General features: G+C 35.9%; 1 protein-coding gene across 4 annotated transcripts in view; it reads left to right on the top strand.

Moving 5' to 3' along the window:
• DGKB (diacylglycerol kinase beta) overlaps nt 1–17,118 on the top strand; it is an 808,737-nt gene that overhangs the window by 208,396 nt on the left and 583,223 nt on the right. For all 4 annotated transcript variants that reach the window (XM_043462754.1, XM_043462753.1, XM_043462752.1 and 1 more), the window contains 2 exons: nt 9,411–9,460; nt 13,609–13,683. In XM_043462754.1, the coding sequence (XP_043318689.1) occupies nt 9,411–9,460; nt 13,609–13,683 (125 nt within the window). The remainder of the gene's footprint in view (nt 1–9,410; nt 9,461–13,608; nt 13,684–17,118) is intronic.

Here is a 17,118-nt window from a genome sequence, read left to right as displayed (position 1 = left end):
AAGTTGGTTTAAAGCTCAACATTCAGAAAACTAAGATCATGGTTTCTGGTCCCATCACTTCATGTCAAATTAATGGGGAAACAATGGAAACAGTGACACTATTTTTGGGGGGCTCCAAAATCACTGTAGATGGTGATTGCAGCCATAAAGTTAAAAGACGCTTGCTCCATCTCAGAAAGGCTATGACCAACATAGTCAGCATATTAAAAAGCAGAGATATTGCTTTGCCAACAAAAGTCTATCTCGTCAAAGGTATGGTTTTTCCAGTAGTCAGGTATGGATATGAGTGCTGGACCATAAAGAAAGCTGAGCACCGAAGAATTGATGCTTTTGAACTGGGTTGTTGGAGAAGACTCTTGAGAGTCCCGTGGACTGCAAGGAAATCAAACCATTCCATCCTAAAGGAAATCAGTCCTGAATATTCATTGGAAGGACTGATGCTGAAGTTGAAACCCCCATACTTTGGCCACCTGAGGAAGAACTGACTCATTGGAAAAGACCCTGATGCTGGGAAAGACTGAAGGTGGGGGAGAAGGGAACGACAGACGATGAGATGGTTGGATGGCATCACCAACTCAATGGACATGAGTTTGATCAAGTTCCGGGAGTTGGTGATGGACAGGGAAGCCTGGTGTGCTGCAGTCCACGGGGTTGCAGAGTCTGACTCGACTGTGTGACCAAACTGAACTGATTGAAGTTATCAAATAATATTAATTTTACACTTTTTATTTAAAATATTTGTGATTCACTTTTGAGTTAGTGTTTATCAAATTATTGACGACTTAGCTAGAATAAGTTCTCAGTTAGCTTACAGTTGCTGAAAAAGAAATCAGTACAAAAATATCCAGAAAATAGTTAATTGCCATACAGATAATGAGAACTACCTGTATGTTAAAGTTACTGCTATGTCTAGTGACAATCTTTGAACTACTGAAAATTAACATTGAAAAGACCTTAGACATTATCTAGTTAACCTTCCTGTATTGTCAATGAAAAATCTAAAGCCCAGAGAGTTTGATTATTACTTACACCATGAGTTTATCTGGCTGTGACTAAAATGCATGATTTCTCGCCTGTTGTGTGTCTGTTAGTCATTCAGTCATGTCCGACTCTGAAACCCCATGGACAGTAGTCCCCTGGCTCTTCAGTCCATGGGATTTCCCAATCAAGAATACTGGATTGAGTTGCCATTTCCTTCTCCAGAGGACCAACCCAAGTGTCCTGCATTGCAGGCATCTCTTTTTTTTTTTTACTGTCTGAGCTATCAAGGAAGCCCCTCTGACTTGATGCTCTTTTTGTTTTGCAAAGCTGTCTTTCCTTTTTTAGATTATTGTTTCTATTGTAGAAAATAGGAAAAAGTATAACACCATTACCTTAAATGCCAAAACTCTAAGTACTATTTTTGCCACTGCCTCTATGGTTTATTAAGTAGGTCTTGAAATACATAAAACAGTAAAAAATTATGAGTTAAAGAAATTCTGGCTTAAATGTCTTTTAAAATATTTACTGTAATCTTTAAAAACAATTTCCATAATAATATTTTCATATCAATAACATATTATACAAAAAACAAAGAAATATTCAACACAAAGATAGATTAAAAACCTGCAAATCTCTTGGAAAACAAATTAATTCTAGATAGAAAGAATTATCCTCATATTACATAATGTGCCTTTCCTTTGATCTTTTAACCAAATTCATGTGTGGGCACATAATTGTTTCTATATAAAGTGTAATTGCATGAGCATAAAAATAGAAAAAAGTGGTTTAAATGAGTGATTGTTGTGATTTCGTAACAGGTACCCATCTTTGGAAGCTATCATGTTGACAGAATAATTTTAATATTGAGCTTAAATTATTTTTGCACCTAAAAATCTATGTCCTTATATATTGGCTTTAAAAATAAAACCTATTAGTTCAATAATTCACTTGACCTTGGAGACTAATGTATTTTTAAATTCTAACAAAAATAGGTTTATTATACTCTTTGAGGATAGGTATTAATTTTATCAATATTATTCAGGCATGATTTTAGAACAGAAAGTTTCTATAGGCTTACCAAGCCAAATAATTTTTATCTTCCATGATGTTAACAACTGCCTTATTTTCTTTTTTGATTAGTTTTTCTATTCCTATAAAACTAATTAATTTTCAAGTCTTCCACCCTAAATTCTGGTTTAGAAACTTCTGCTCTTCATCTGTTCCCTCATCTTTTCATTGTTAGTTACCCTCCCCTTTATCTTAATTGCTCAGTCTTTGAAATCACTGTTTTTAGACGTTACAGTTCCAAGACAGAACTTTGAATTATAATATTGTTAACTTTTTCAACTTGTTTTCTTTTGTCTTTTACTTGACATCTGAGACATCTGCTGCAGGCTTCCAAAGTGGCCTAGTGGTAAAGAGTCAGCCTACCAGTGCAGGAGATGAGACACAAGAGATGGGGGTTTGATCCCTGGGTTGGAAAGATCCCCCGGAGGAGGAAACAACAGCCCACTGTATATTCTTACCTGGGAAATCCCGTGGACAGAGGAGCCTGGCGATCTACAGTCCATCGGGTCCCAAAGAGTTAGACATGACTGAGCACATCTTCTACATCTATGATGACTTTTTTTTTTTCACTCTTTTTAGCATAATTTGCACATCACAGAGAATCCATTTTGTTCTCAGCACCGTCCTTATTTACCTTTATTATTATTTCATAGCTTGAAACTTTCCTCTTAGTTATAAGATCCCCCTTCCTCCTTTCCTGCTTCCTGGTTTCTTCCAAAATACTTTGCTTTGATCTGAAACAGCTGCTTGGTACTTGTGGGTAGGTGGGTGAGGTTTAAGTCTGACTCATGAGAGATGAGGAAGGGGAAATTAACTTTTCTCAGTGTTCACTGTATACACCTTCATGGGATTACAGTCTGTTTGGTATGAGACACCTACCGTCAGAATACCTGAATACCCTGAGCTCAGAGCCCCTGTGGTTTGACTGTTGTAAAGGTCAGAGATCCAGTATCCTATAAGTTAGGGGGGTTGGCATACCCTCAGGTCCAAGGTGTCAGGGGTTACATTTAAAAGGACTAATTTCTCTTCATGAAAAATATGAATTAGTTTCCCTTTCTGTGTGAATCTGTGCCCCCTCTTCACCGCCAGCTTAAGTTTATATTTCTCAGGTTTCTCAGTCAATCACTATGTGTTATCCAGCTTCTAAAACTTTATGATTCTTATTTCCCCTCATGTTTTCTTTGTACTTGGGGGTTTATGCCTGTTTCATCCCTAATTGTTGCCAGTGGACTTGCAATAGAAAGATAACATAAATACACATGTTTAATATTTTATATTTTGCATAACCCCACTACAATTTTGAATTAGGAAAGTAGACTTACCTTTGAAAAGAAGTTTTAGAATTCCTCTCTCTCCTCCAGGATCAAAGAAAATTTTTGTCTTTGATTTATACTTGATGAGATTTAGACTATTGGATACTTAGTGCTCAATATATGTATGTTTTTTTTTATTGCTATAATAACTGAAACTTGAAGTTCTCCAGCTTTCTTCCCTGATGAATTTGAATTTGTAGACAGCCCTTAACTCCTGTTAAAGTGTTTAGAAATCAAGGCTAAAAATATACTAGGGCTTCTATTTCATTCAGTAGTAACATTGTTTCTGAGTCCAAGCTTCCTCTGCTTGCCTATGACAGGCCAGTAGATCTGAGATAGGAGGTGTTGAGGCAAGGAAAATGACTTTATTTGGAAAGCCAGGTGACTGAGAAGATGGCAGGCTACTGCCTCAAAATAACTGTCTTATCAGGGTCTGGATGCCAGGTTCTTTTATAGATCAGAGATGGTGGGGTCAGGGAAGGTGAGGAAGCAAAGTAAAATGGCTATTAACCTTGCAAACATCTTCTAGAATGGCAAGCCTCTGGCAGGGGATGTGTTAATTTCTTCCTTCCTGCCAATTCCAGGGGGACCTAGTTCTGAACAAAGACACTTTAACAGGCAGGTGGAGGGGCAGGATTCTCTGAGGCAGGCCATTCTGTGATAATAACAACAAAAACAACTAAAAGCAAGTCAAAGAAATAGTTCCAACATGGAGTCAGAATTGGCTGCTTTTCTGCAACAAAGTGTTTTCAGATCAACTTTCCTGCTCAAAACAACCAGAACATTTAAACTCTATATTAAAAAAAAAAATTGTAAGTTTTAGGAAACTTATCAAGACAAGGTTGTCCAACTTGTGGGTCAATTTCGTGGGAGTGGGGAGCCAGGTTTTTGCCACTATTTTTAAACTGTAATTTCTTAGATGGCTGAGAGGCTGAAAAGGTAATGAGCTTTGGTAGACAAATCTTGGGGAAAAAATTTGAATTCTGGAGTCTTTCTAGCAAGTATATTTAAGCGTGGTTTAAATTTCCAGTTTCTTTATAATGGATAATTTTGAGTACTTTGTTATGATCAACTACTCATACATCTTCCTTTTTTGAAATCTTATGCTTGATTTTTTTCCCTCTTTTTACTTAAAGGCATTGTTTTTAATTACTGAGCTATATGGTCTGTTCAGAATCTAGAAACAAGTCCTTTGCTATATATATGTGTGTGTTCTGAAAATATTTTTTTCAAATCTGCAGCTGACTTATTTTCTTAATAGTCTTTTTTTTTTGATGAACAGAAGTTCTAATTTTGATGAATTTTAATTTACCTACTAAAAAATACAATATTTGATGGTTCATATTGGCTTACATTGAGGTTATAAGGATGTTGTGCTATATTTTCTTCTAGAAACTTTAAAGCTCTGCCTTAATGTAATTCCGTTCGAGCTAATGTTCATACTTGGTGTGAAGCAAGGGTCATGGTAACTTTTTTAGTATGAACATCCATCTGTTCCATCATCATTTTTTGTAAAGACTTCTCATTGAATTGTTTTGGCCCTTATTGACCATACATGTATGGATCTCTGTCTGTCCTCTGTAGCTCCCGTTGTTTTATTTGCATAGTCAGTATGCCACTGTCCTAATTCCTTGGATTTTCCCAACTCTTGAAGTTAGGTGATGTAAATCCTTCAGATTTGTGTTTTGTTGTTTTTTTTTCAAAGTTGTTTGGATATTCCAAGTTTCTTTTTTTAATTTTTATATATTGTGCTTAGTCGCTCAGTCCTGTCCAACTCTTTGAAACCCTTTGGGCTGTAGCTCACCAGGCTCCTCTGTCCATGGGCTTTCCCAGGCAAGAATACTGAAGTGGATTACCCTTTCCTCCTTGATGGGATCTTCCAGACCCAGGGATTGAACCCAAGTCTCCTATGTCTTCTGCATTGCCTGAAGATTCTTACCTGCTGAGTCATCAGTCATGTGACTATTTAAAACAAAGCTGCTGTTATTTTTGCTGAGACTGTCTCCATTATATGGAACAATCTGAAGGATTTACATTTTAATGATATTAAATGTTCCAATTCATTAGCATAATATATCTTTTCATTTATATAGGTTTTATGTAGTTTTTCTTGGTGAAGTTTTATACATTTTGCACAAAGGTCTTGTCCAACTCTTGATAAATTTTTCTTATGTATTCAGGTTTTTGGATATTATTTTAAAAGATATATTTTATGTTTCAATTTCTAGTTGTTCTTTTCAAGTAATAAAACTGCAATTGTCTTTATCTTACCACATCACTGAATATGTATACATATATATATTTATATGTAAACATATATATCAGTATTTATACATTATAATTTCTAACATAATACATGTTATATAAGATGTACTACTTAACATAGTTATATAAGTTCTAATATATATATATAATAAATATGATATATATGTTTTAATGTAAGACATATCTACATATATATATGATGGGCTTCCCTGGTAGCTCAGGTGGTAAGAGCAGGAGACCCAGGTTAGATCCCTGGGAAGATCCTCTGGAGAAGGGAGTGGCAACCCAATCCAGTATTCTTTCCTGGAGAATTCCATGGACAGAGGAGCCTGGTGGGCTACAGTCCATGGGTTCGCAAAGAGTCAGACATGACTGAGTGACTAACACTTTCATATATATATATTACATATTTGTTATGTAAGTTCTAATACATATGTAAGTTCTTATATATATGAAATATGTATTTTTATACATAAGTTCCAATTCGTTTTGATGATTGAATAGAATTTTCTAAACATACAAACACATCATTTGTAATTAAAGATAGGTTTAATAATTATTTTCTTACATGTTTGCCAGCCCCTCGCTGCTCTGTGCACAGACAGTACCTTTCAGTGTTAACGCTGTCAGACACCCTTCTCTTCCATTACTACTGCTGCCTGTCGTCACCATGGATTATGTAAAGGTCCTTTTTTCTTGGGTCACTGCCATCTGATTGATCTAGGCTTGTGCTTCTGATTGGTAGAGGCTGCCCCTTGTGCAAACTCTATTTTCAAGTCAGGCTACTGAAGAAAAGGTATCTGACTTTTCATCTGTTATGGTGCTTAATAAAGTCTGAATTTTAGAATCTAGGAAGAAGTTTCAGATGCTGCCCAAAATGAATGACAGATACCCACACATTCACACCACTTGTGTGTGTGTCTTTGAGCTCATATTTCCACGAAAACTTGCCAGGAGGCATAGGTTTTCCATCTTGCTGAGCTGTATGAAATTGTTTGGCATTTGCTTAATCCTTATTCCAATAAGGATTAACAGAGTCACAACTGTCCCTTGGGACATCGTTACCCCCTTTCTAGATTCCATATATGTGTGTTAATATACTGTATTGGTGTTTTTCTTTCTGACTTACTTCACTCTGTATAATAGGCTCCAGTTTCATCCAACTCATTAGAACTGATTCATATGTGTTCTTTTTAATAGTTGAGTAATATTCCATTGTGTATATGTACCACAGCTTTCTTACCCATTCATCTGCTGATGGATATCTAGGTTGCTTCCATGTCCTGGCTATTATAAACAGTGCTGCGACGAACATTGGGGTGCATGTGTCTCTTTCAATTCTGGTTTCCTCGGTGTGTACGTCCAGCAGTGGGATTGCTGGGTCATATGGCAGTTCTATTTCCAATTTTTAAAGGAATCTCCACACTGTTCTCCATAGTGGCTGTACTAGTTTGCATTCCCACCGACAGTGTAAGAGAGTTCCTTTTTCTCCGCATTCTCTCCAGCATTTATTGTTTGTAGACTTTTTGATAGCAGCTATTCTGACCAGCGTGAGATGGTACCTCATTGTGGTTTTGATTTGCATTTCTCTGATAATGAGTGATTTTGAGCATCTTTTCTTGTGTTTGTTAGCCATCTGTATGTCTTCTTTGGAGAAATGTCTATTTAGTTCTTCGGTCCATTTTTTGATTGGGTCACTTATTTTTCTGGAATTGAGCTGCAGGAGTTTCTTGTACATTTTTGAGATTAATTCTTTGTCAGTTGCTTCATTTGCTATTTATTTTCTCCCATTCTCAAGGTTGTCTTTTCACCTTGCTTATAGTTTCCTTCATTGTGCAAAAGCTTTTAAGTTTAATTAGGTCACATTTGTTCATTTGCTTTTATTTCCGTTACTCTGGGAGGTGGGTCATAGAGGATCCTGCTGTGATTTATGTCGGAGAGTGTTTTGCCTTTGTTTTCCTCTAGGAGTTTTATAGTTTCTGGTCTTACATTTAGATCTTAATCCATTTTGAGTTTACTTTTGTGCGTGGTGTTAGAAAGTGTTCTAGTTTCATTCTTTTACAAGTGGTTGACCAGTTTTCCCAGCACCACTTGTTAAGGAGATTGTCTTTTCTCCATTGTATATTCTTGCCTCCTTTGTCAAAGATAAGATGTCCATAGGTGCGTGGATTTATCTCTGGGCTTTCTATTTTGTTCCACTGAGCTATATTTCTGTCTTTGTGCCGTACCATGCTGTCTTGATGACTGTAGCTTTGTAGTATACTAGAAAATCTTGAAATGCACGGTATCTATTTTGTGATAAGTTTTTTTTTCTTCCTGAATTTTATTCTTATTTAGTATATAAGAACAATTATCATGGTTTGCAAGATATTTATGTCATTTAGCAAGCATAATATTGTATCCTTTAATTTAATAGCTATACATTTTCCCCTTACTTTTCAACATCTTTAAAGTCTGTTTCCATTTTATAATAAATAGGTCATCATAGCTAGTTTGGTAGCATTTTTTTTTTTTCCTTTTAGTGATATGCAGGCTAGTTTTCATCACTGACTCAATGGGCATGAGTTTGAGTAAACTCCAGCAGATAGTGAGGGACAGACAGGGAAGTCTGAAGTCCTGCAGTTCTTGGGGTCACAAAGAGTTGGACATGATGTAACAACTGAACAAGAACAGTAGGCTAGTTTTGCATCTTATAAATATCTTAGAATTTTTGAAATATAATACTTATTTTAAACATGAAAAATAATGAGTTACAGAGTAAAGTCATTTCATAACCATGTCTCCTGGTTGTCATTGCCTTTAGTTCATGTTATAAGCCTCAGACATCAAGACTCTTTGGGAAATTATACAAACCCAACACAAGCCCTCATTTCCACACCTCTATTTTTACAGCTGTGGCATTCTTCTCTTTATCTCAGCCCAGCACCTGCAGCCTTTTCTGTAGTCTTCTGGTGGTGTGTGAGCTCTTCAAGAGGTCCTTAGGCCAGCCATGGACCTCTGCCATCCCGCTTTCCTGAGCTCTCTGTGGTGGAGCCAACAGTATCTTTTTCATGTTTGATTAGTTCAAACATTGGTTACCTCATGAAACTACACCTTTGATTTAAACAAATATATCATTATACCCATGACAATAACGCAGCTTTGTTTCTGCATCTTCTATCAGGAAAGTTCCCTTATTTTACACTAGTTTTTCCTTTCACATACTGTCTAATGATCAGTCAGATCAATGGCTTCTGTGTGTGTCATGACCTATAGCTTTTGTGTATGTCTGTGTGTGTCACCTTGCTTAACTTTTACAACAAATATGTGTCTTAGGACACGATGAGGATTCTCATATTATAGGTGAGAAAGCAGTGTTTGACTAAGCTCACATAATGGCGGATGGCAGTTTTCAGATTATAATTGATCTCCAGACCTGTAGATCAGTTATTTCTTCTTATCCACACTGTTCTTTAATATCCAGACTCTGAATGTCTAAACTCCTTCTCTTCTGGTATTTTTGAATTTCCATTTAATGATCTTGTAAGAAAATTTGAGCAAACAATAGCAGTTTACCATGATTTCTAGCTGAATAACAAAAATCAGTAGAACTTATATCTGATATCCAGTACTTTTATTAATGATTAATTCATCTTGAAAGCTTGCGAAATGATCCCATAAATCAACTACTTTCAGGTGGGGAGGGATTTAGTAGTATTTATTTCTGACAGAAAATAAATTTTCAAGAGTAGCATTGATCTTATTCACCTCTAATCTTTTTTTCAACACCTCTTTTATTTCTAGTTATGTTTCGCCTCTATGACACAGATGGAAATGGCTTCCTGGACAGCTCGGTAATTTTTTTCTTCAAATTTTCTGTGAAAATTTCAGAGTAGTTTGTTCTGAAAAATGCAATGAATAAATTTATATCTATTACCACAGAAGACACAATATAATTTCCATGCACTCATGCAGCATTTTTATCATCTGACTTTTTGAAAGCAAGTGATCTGAGGAAACTATTAGGATTATAGCTGTTCTATTAAATAAGTTTACTACAAAAAAGTGACTTTTTATATAAAGAAAGATAAAAAAGACTCCAGCCCTGTCTGAATAAAGTATAAGAGAAAGATGAGGCCAATGCTCTAAAAATATATCTATATATATATCAATGAGTGTTGACACTTAGGAAAATATCAAGAATACAGGTAGAATTTAGAGGAATTATAAAGTCAGTTCAGTCATTTTATTATTTTCCCACTTTTTAAAGAGGCTTCCCAGGTGGTGCAGCGGTAATGAATCCGCCTGCCAATGAAGGAGACACAGGTTTGATCCCTGGGTTGGGAAGATCCCCTGAGGAAAGCATGACAATCCACTCCAGTATTCTTGCCTGGAGAATCTCATGAACATAGGAGCCTGGCAGGCTACAGTCCATGGGGTTGCAAAGAGTTAGACATGACCACACATAGCGCCCACACACGTTTTAAAAGTACTGTTAGTCACATATGTTGATAAAATAGGCAGTTATCTTTAAAACTGCTTTGGTAAACTTCCCTTTGAAAAACACCTTATCCAATTTTAAATCCAGCTTACACTCTATCTATAGTTTTAGTTATAAAAAGAAATAGAAGAAAATATAATCTCACAGAAAGCAATAAATAGATGTTTATTTTATTCATAATATAGGCGTATCATTCACAGCTTTCAGAGGAGTAGTTAGCTTCTTAGTTCTCAAATCAGAGCCTTATAAATACATCTGTTTAACATGGATGTATATATGTATTTCAGATGTATTTTCTGTCTAACATTTTGTATATTATATCTGTCCTATTGTATGAAGAAAATATAAGAATGTTACTAAAAGAGGGTCAGATTATGGAAATTTTTAAGTACATAGGTACATATAAAAACAAATGTTTTGATATACTGAATTCTGATTAAAATAAACACTTCTGACAACGAGTTTTTCTCATCATCTGATGTTCTTCCCAAAGGAAGAACTCAAACAGAATTTTGCAAGCAGAGCAAATAATTGTTGGACACACATTAATGTAACACTGCGTAGGATAATGGTACATTAGCTTCTCCACAGAGAGATAAAAATATATAATTCCTCATTTAGAAAATGACCACCAATCTGAATTGATGCTGTGATTGTGGGATTTCTTATGTTAGGGTATTTCTAATTTTTCAAATGCTGTTATCTTTAGTGCCTAGTACTGTTCAGTTTTCCACTTAGGAATATTAAGCTGCATGATACATTAGCTTATTTTCTGGTGTCATTTCATGGCTAGGCATTTAGATTTCCTCTGCATATGTCAATATGCTTATTGTAACACTTCCGACTATACTAATGTAAATTTATTTTCAAATCAGATTTGTTTTAATTTTTTTAATAGTTCTATTACTTTATTTTAAAAAATTAATTTTTTAAAATAATTTTCTTTTTAATTAAAGAATGTGTCTTTACTAGACTTTTAGCCATGGGTTGGCAACTGATTTGAAAATCCAGTCAAATGCTTCTTTTGGTCTCTGGCCATTTTTTGGTTAACATTTAGTAGATTACTAACAATATTTATAATTATATTCTGAATATTATACAACAAGCTGAGGATAAATGTTTGATTATGATTGAATCAGTCATTTTTGTAAATAAAGCTCTATGGTTTTTGGCCACACAATTTTCTGCCCCAGGAGATTTCCTTCACTACCAGGTTGGAACTGCAATTCCAATGTCATTTTCTTAGAAATTTAAAGGCTTAGCTGTTCATATATTGGAGATACAGCAGAAGAAAATTAATACTTTGAGAAATGACCAGTGTGTCTAATAATACTAGTTAATGTTTATTGATTACTTGTGTCAGATAAGATCAATGTATTTTATACAATGTATTTAATCTTTGTAGCAACTCTATGAACAGGTACTATTAGCATATCCATTTTTACTGTTGAAGGAACTGAATCTTTGAGAGGTTAAATGACTTATCTGATATCACATGCCCATACAATAGCGCACCCCAAATAGTTTCAATTTCTCAAAACATATGCAGAGACTTCAGTGGTCCCAAATCATTGTTGTTTAGTCACTAAATCATGTCCACTTCTTTTGCAGCCTCAAGGAGTGTAGCCCACCAGGCTCCTCTGAGCATGGGATTTCCCAGGCAAGAATACTGGAGTGGGTTGCCATTCCCTTCTCCAGGGGATCTTCCCAACCCAGGGATGGAACCTGTCTCCTGCATCTCTTTCATTGGCAGGCGGATTCTTTACCACTGAGCCACCAGGAAAGCCCAGTGAGGGGATTGGCAGAAGTAGGAAGGTGTATGTACACAAAGATAAAGCACCTGGAAGATTAGTTACACACACACACACACAAATTCTTGCCTCTAATTCCAAAGTAGTAGTGTTAATTGCTCAGTCGTGTCCGACTCTTTGCCACCCAACCCACTGTAGCCTGCCAGGTCCTCTGTCCATGGGATTCTCCAGGCTAGAATACTGGAGTGGGTTGCCATTCCCTTCTCCAGGGGATCTTCCAAACCCAGGGACTGAACCCGGGTCTCCTGTGTTGCAAGCAGATTCTTTACCCTCTGAGCTACAGTGAAGTCCTGATACTACCCTTGATCCTGGCCAGATGTGTTTACAATTTTTTCTTATCTGTAATAAATAAACACATTTGTATTTGCATTGTTTCTGAGACAACCTATGTTATAAAAATAATACTTTTCTGATTAGAGTTATATTTTTCAGTTTCTCAGAGGGATCCACAAATTCTTCTATCAAGAGAACCTCTTTAATCATATTTACTTCTTCATTTTATATTAACCATCTATATTAGATTAGAGATTTGAGTAGGATATATTTTATTAATATGCTTTCAAGCTTTCTTCTTTTATACTTCTTATACTTTAAATTATCATACTATAAAACACTACTTCTAATTATATCATTTACTGACTATTAAAATTTTTGACATTCACAAAGTACATTTAGTCTGTTCTAAAGATACAGAAGAATTAAAACATTAAATAAATTGGTATGAAAATATTTTTTAAGTTATTTAGCCAAGGCATCTATATTAACCAGCAGTTCTTCACAAAGCTGACATTGAGCAGAAGAATGTGAAAATTCAAACTAAAATTCTGTCTCTTCATAAAATAAATTCTACATGCCTTCACCTCCAAACCTTGACCAGAACACACCGCTAGCAGAGCAAATTATACCAATAAATGGCTAAAATAGTCAATGTACATTCTCATTATATCAGAATAAAAATAAACCTCAGAGTTACCCTCAAACACTTCCCCCCACCCTTCCACACCTGTTCTCAAGCCGTGGAGTAAGGATACTTGGAGGGAGGTTTGGAACGGGGGGAACATGGGTGTACCTGTGACTGATTCTTATCAAAGTTTTACAGAAAACAACAAAATTCTGTAAAGCAATTAACCTTCAGTTAAAGGATAAATAAATTTTAAAAAGTGACCGCTTGTGAAATTATGTGTGCTCCTACTTTCATCAGATACTGCTTTCCAAACAAAACTTTTCCTAAAAATCTTCTGCTAGAAGGAAATCTTTCTTTGTATAGTTGTGCCCTCTCCTGGTGAAGCTTTCTAGACAAAGTTCAGAAAAAGCAGATATTTAGTATAGTTGACTTCACAGTTGACACAATGGTGAAGAATCCTGCTGCCAATGCAGGAGACACAGGAAATGCTGGTTAGATTCCTGGGTTGGGAAGATACACTCGAGGAGGAAATGGCAGCCCACTCTAGTATTCTTGCCTGGGAAATCCTGTGGACAGAGGAGCCTGGAGGACAGTAGTTCGTGGAGTCTCAAAGAGTTGGACATGACTGAGCATGCATGCATATGTTTAGTTTTTATATAAAAGTAATCATTGCACTCTTTTAGTGTTTGAGCTACATGTTGAACAAATCAGTTCCTCTAAGTCAAAGTTGAAGAACTTACTAAGGCCTATTCATTCTCTCTCTCTCCCTCCCCTCCCCTCCTCCAGGAACTAGAAAATATCATCAGTCAGATGATGCACGTGGCCGAGTACCTCGAATGGGATGTCACTGAACTGAATCCAGTAGGTATAGGGATGATTTAACTCTTGGCTACTTTCTAGAAGGCACTTGCCTCTTTCATCTTTTTTGCCATCCTAGTATGTAACTGGCATTTGATTTTATCTTTGCATTAGTCTTAAGTTACTATTTATACTCAGTAGTCAAAGTGGATTCTGCGTATAAAATAATGTTTGTGGTTTTCTGAAGTTCTTAGCAGTAATATCTTGCTTTTCTTTCTCATGGAAATTAATTCGAATGATGGTCTTAAATAAATGTAAGTAAACAAGCTGTCAATGACACTACCAAGGTCATACCATGCCATAAAAAAGTCAAAATAGATGCGTATTTTATGATCTCCATGTTTTTCCTTATATGGAAATAGCTGGAGTAGTCAATCTGAAAGAGGATGAAGGTGATTATGAAGATGATGGTTGTCTGTGCACAGTACACTGTTATCTTTCCATCTGTGTTGTTTAAGGCTCACAACCCCAAGAGGTAGATACTACTATTTTACTTATTTTACACATGAGGAAATTGAGACCCCCAAAGGTTTTTTTTTTTTTTTAATTTATTTTATTGAAGTATAGTTGATTTACAATGTTGTGTTATTTTCTACTGTATGGTAAAATGATTCAGTTATATATATATATATAATATATATATATATATATATATATATATATATATATATATATATATATATATTCTTTTCCATATTCTTTCCATTATGGTTTATCACAGGATTGAGTATAGTTCCCTGTGCTATGCAGTAAGACCTTGCAGTTTATCCATCCTATATATAACAGTTTGCATTTGGTAACCCCAAGCTCCCCATCCATCCTTCCTATCCACCTCCTTCTTGGCAACCACAAGTCTGTTCTCTATGGCTGTGAGTCTGTTTCTGTTTCACTGGTAAGTTCATTTGCATTGTATTTTAGATTCCACATATAAGTGGCATCATATGGTATTTGTCTTTGTCTGGCTTGCCTTGCTTTACATAGTAAAATTTAGGTCCATCCTTGTTGCTGCAAATGGCGTTATTTCATTATTTTTTATTGCTGAGTAATAATCCATTGTGTATATGTAACAGGTCTTATTTATCCACTTTTCCATCAGTGGACATTTAGGCTGCTTCCATGTCTTGGCTGTTGTAAAAAGTGCTACAATAAATATTGGGGTGTATGTATCTTTCTGAATCGTAGTTTCCTCCAGTTACATGCTCAGGATTGCAGGGAGACCCCAAAATGTTAGTGACTTGCCCCAAACTCTCTAGCTAGTTAAAGATCAAGCTAGGAAACATTAATCAAATTGTTTAAAGAAACAGTATCGAACAGTGCCTATAAGAGCATAAAAACCTCTTGTTTTCCAGAGATTTATATCCAAGTTACCAATATTATTCAAATGTGTATTAAAACATATGTGGTTTGAAATTTTTACTTTGGTCACAGGTAATATTTGGGGGAGAGTTAATGAATGTTATTGATTTTAGTTTCTCTTTGAAACCAACTCAATTTAGCAAATTGTACATTAATTAAGTAAATACAAATCAATTTAATTTAAATGGTTTACATTTTATATGAATTCAAAGAGCCCATTTAACCACATAAATTCCCATTTATGCAGTCAGCACCATGGTAATGGCATGATAATGTGATAGGAGAGCTCAAATCACATTTTCTTTGCATTGCAAACTAATGCACTTAAAGTACAACCAAATCAGTGCAATGTTGTGTACGGGGCCAGCACCATTCTTACTGGGATTAGGATTTTCCAAGTTTTAACTCAGCTGGTTTTTCTTTTTCCTTTTTTTTTTCTCCTTTTTGAATGTGGAAATACATATGCTATACACATAATGAGTGGCAGATATCATTAACAAAATTTCAGTTTGCATATGGAATAATAAAGTAGATGGTAGCATGTATTTAATTTGAAGAATATCTCTTGATTCACTGTGATACAGTTTTCACTGAAATCAAAGGATTTCTTGTAAGTTCTGCTGCCTTTGTTGGTTGTGTTTATGTAAAACAGCTTTCTCCATCATACTTAATACCTGTGAATATAGTTTATCTATTAATGAAGCTTCTTGTGCTCACTGGAGTAATAAAGGGAAGAGAACCTTTTTTTAGTCAGCTTTCAAAGCAGACGGAAGCACCACTACATCACAACAAAAGTATTCGGTGGTGGTGGGGTTTGAGAAAATGGGAATCTGGATGCTCTGTGGAAGGGATAGTGGTGGCTGGGTGGTCTAATTAGAACAAATACATACTGGAAAATGCGATTAATAAGCTAAATAGCAGTATCAGTCATTTGTGGCATATCCTGATAAGTCTGTCCTTTCTGTGGGCAGTATAGAGTGTCAAGATAAAAGCCTTGCCTGTGTCTGTAGTTGCTGTCATAGTAACTGCCTCATTCTGCCTGACGATTCAGCAGCTCTCCCCATTTCAAGCGTGTGTGTACTTTTATACACATTGTTTGACTCTTAAGTTGGCATGATAAATAATGAGAAGGATACATCTGATGTTGATGGCAGTTAGCAGGGAGATGAGATATCCTTGAACAGAGTTCTTAAAAACTAACCCAGGCTCTCCCATTAGATTTACTAAATACAAAATGAATGGATCAGTTCTCTGAAACAAATGCTCTGTGTTTTAGTTCTCTTCCTATTTGTTCATTTCTTTTAGTTCATGAGAGTGCCTTCAAGAGGGCCTTTTAATCCTTATGCCCAATTTTAAGTGAATTCCCTTGTCCTTCATTTTGAGAGTAATGAAACTATTACAGCCTCATTTTTCCCCAACAAGACTGTTTCCAATACCTGTAGATGCGTTTGTTTATATGGAGGAAAATAATCTGATTTTAAAATAGTTCTTGAGGAAAAACACCAATCAACCAAGTTCAACGATGTTGAGGCAAATGATCCTGCTATCAACAAACATATCAAGTATTCCATTTATTGCACCTTTTCAAATTTTTCTTCTAATGTGCTCTGTGTTTTGTTTATTTATTTATTTTTTGAATGGATTAAAACTTCCATGTTAGATAGAGGTGGTGAGGTACTTTATTCACTGGATTCTTCCACACTTTCCTCTTTGGTGCTATTAGATAGGAGGTACCACGCCTTTCCAGCAGCCGAGGGTAATATGTTTGGGACTCAAATATAATTTCTGCTAATGTAACATGGGGCTTCCCAGGCGGCACGAGGGTAAAGAACCTGCCTGCCAATGCAGGAGACACAAGAGATGCAGATTTGATCCCTGGGTCGGGAAGATTCCCTGGAGAAAAACAGGGCAACCTGCTCTAGTATTCTTACCTGGAGAATCCCATGGGCAGAAGAGCCTGGTGGGCAGAAGAGCCTGGTGGGCAACAGTCCATGGGGGCCACAAGGTCAGACATGACTGACCCACTGAACATGCAATATAACACTAACAACACCTATATTAAACTTACTATGTGTGCTAGAG

This window comes from Cervus canadensis, chromosome 3 (genome assembly GCF_019320065.1).
Source record: "Cervus canadensis isolate Bull #8, Minnesota chromosome 3, ASM1932006v1, whole genome shotgun sequence".
In the NCBI taxonomy this organism is placed as follows: Eukaryota; Metazoa; Chordata; class Mammalia; order Artiodactyla; family Cervidae; genus Cervus; species Cervus canadensis.
The sequence above is the reverse complement of the archived record's forward strand: the minus strand, read 5'-3'. Positions and strand labels throughout refer to the sequence as shown.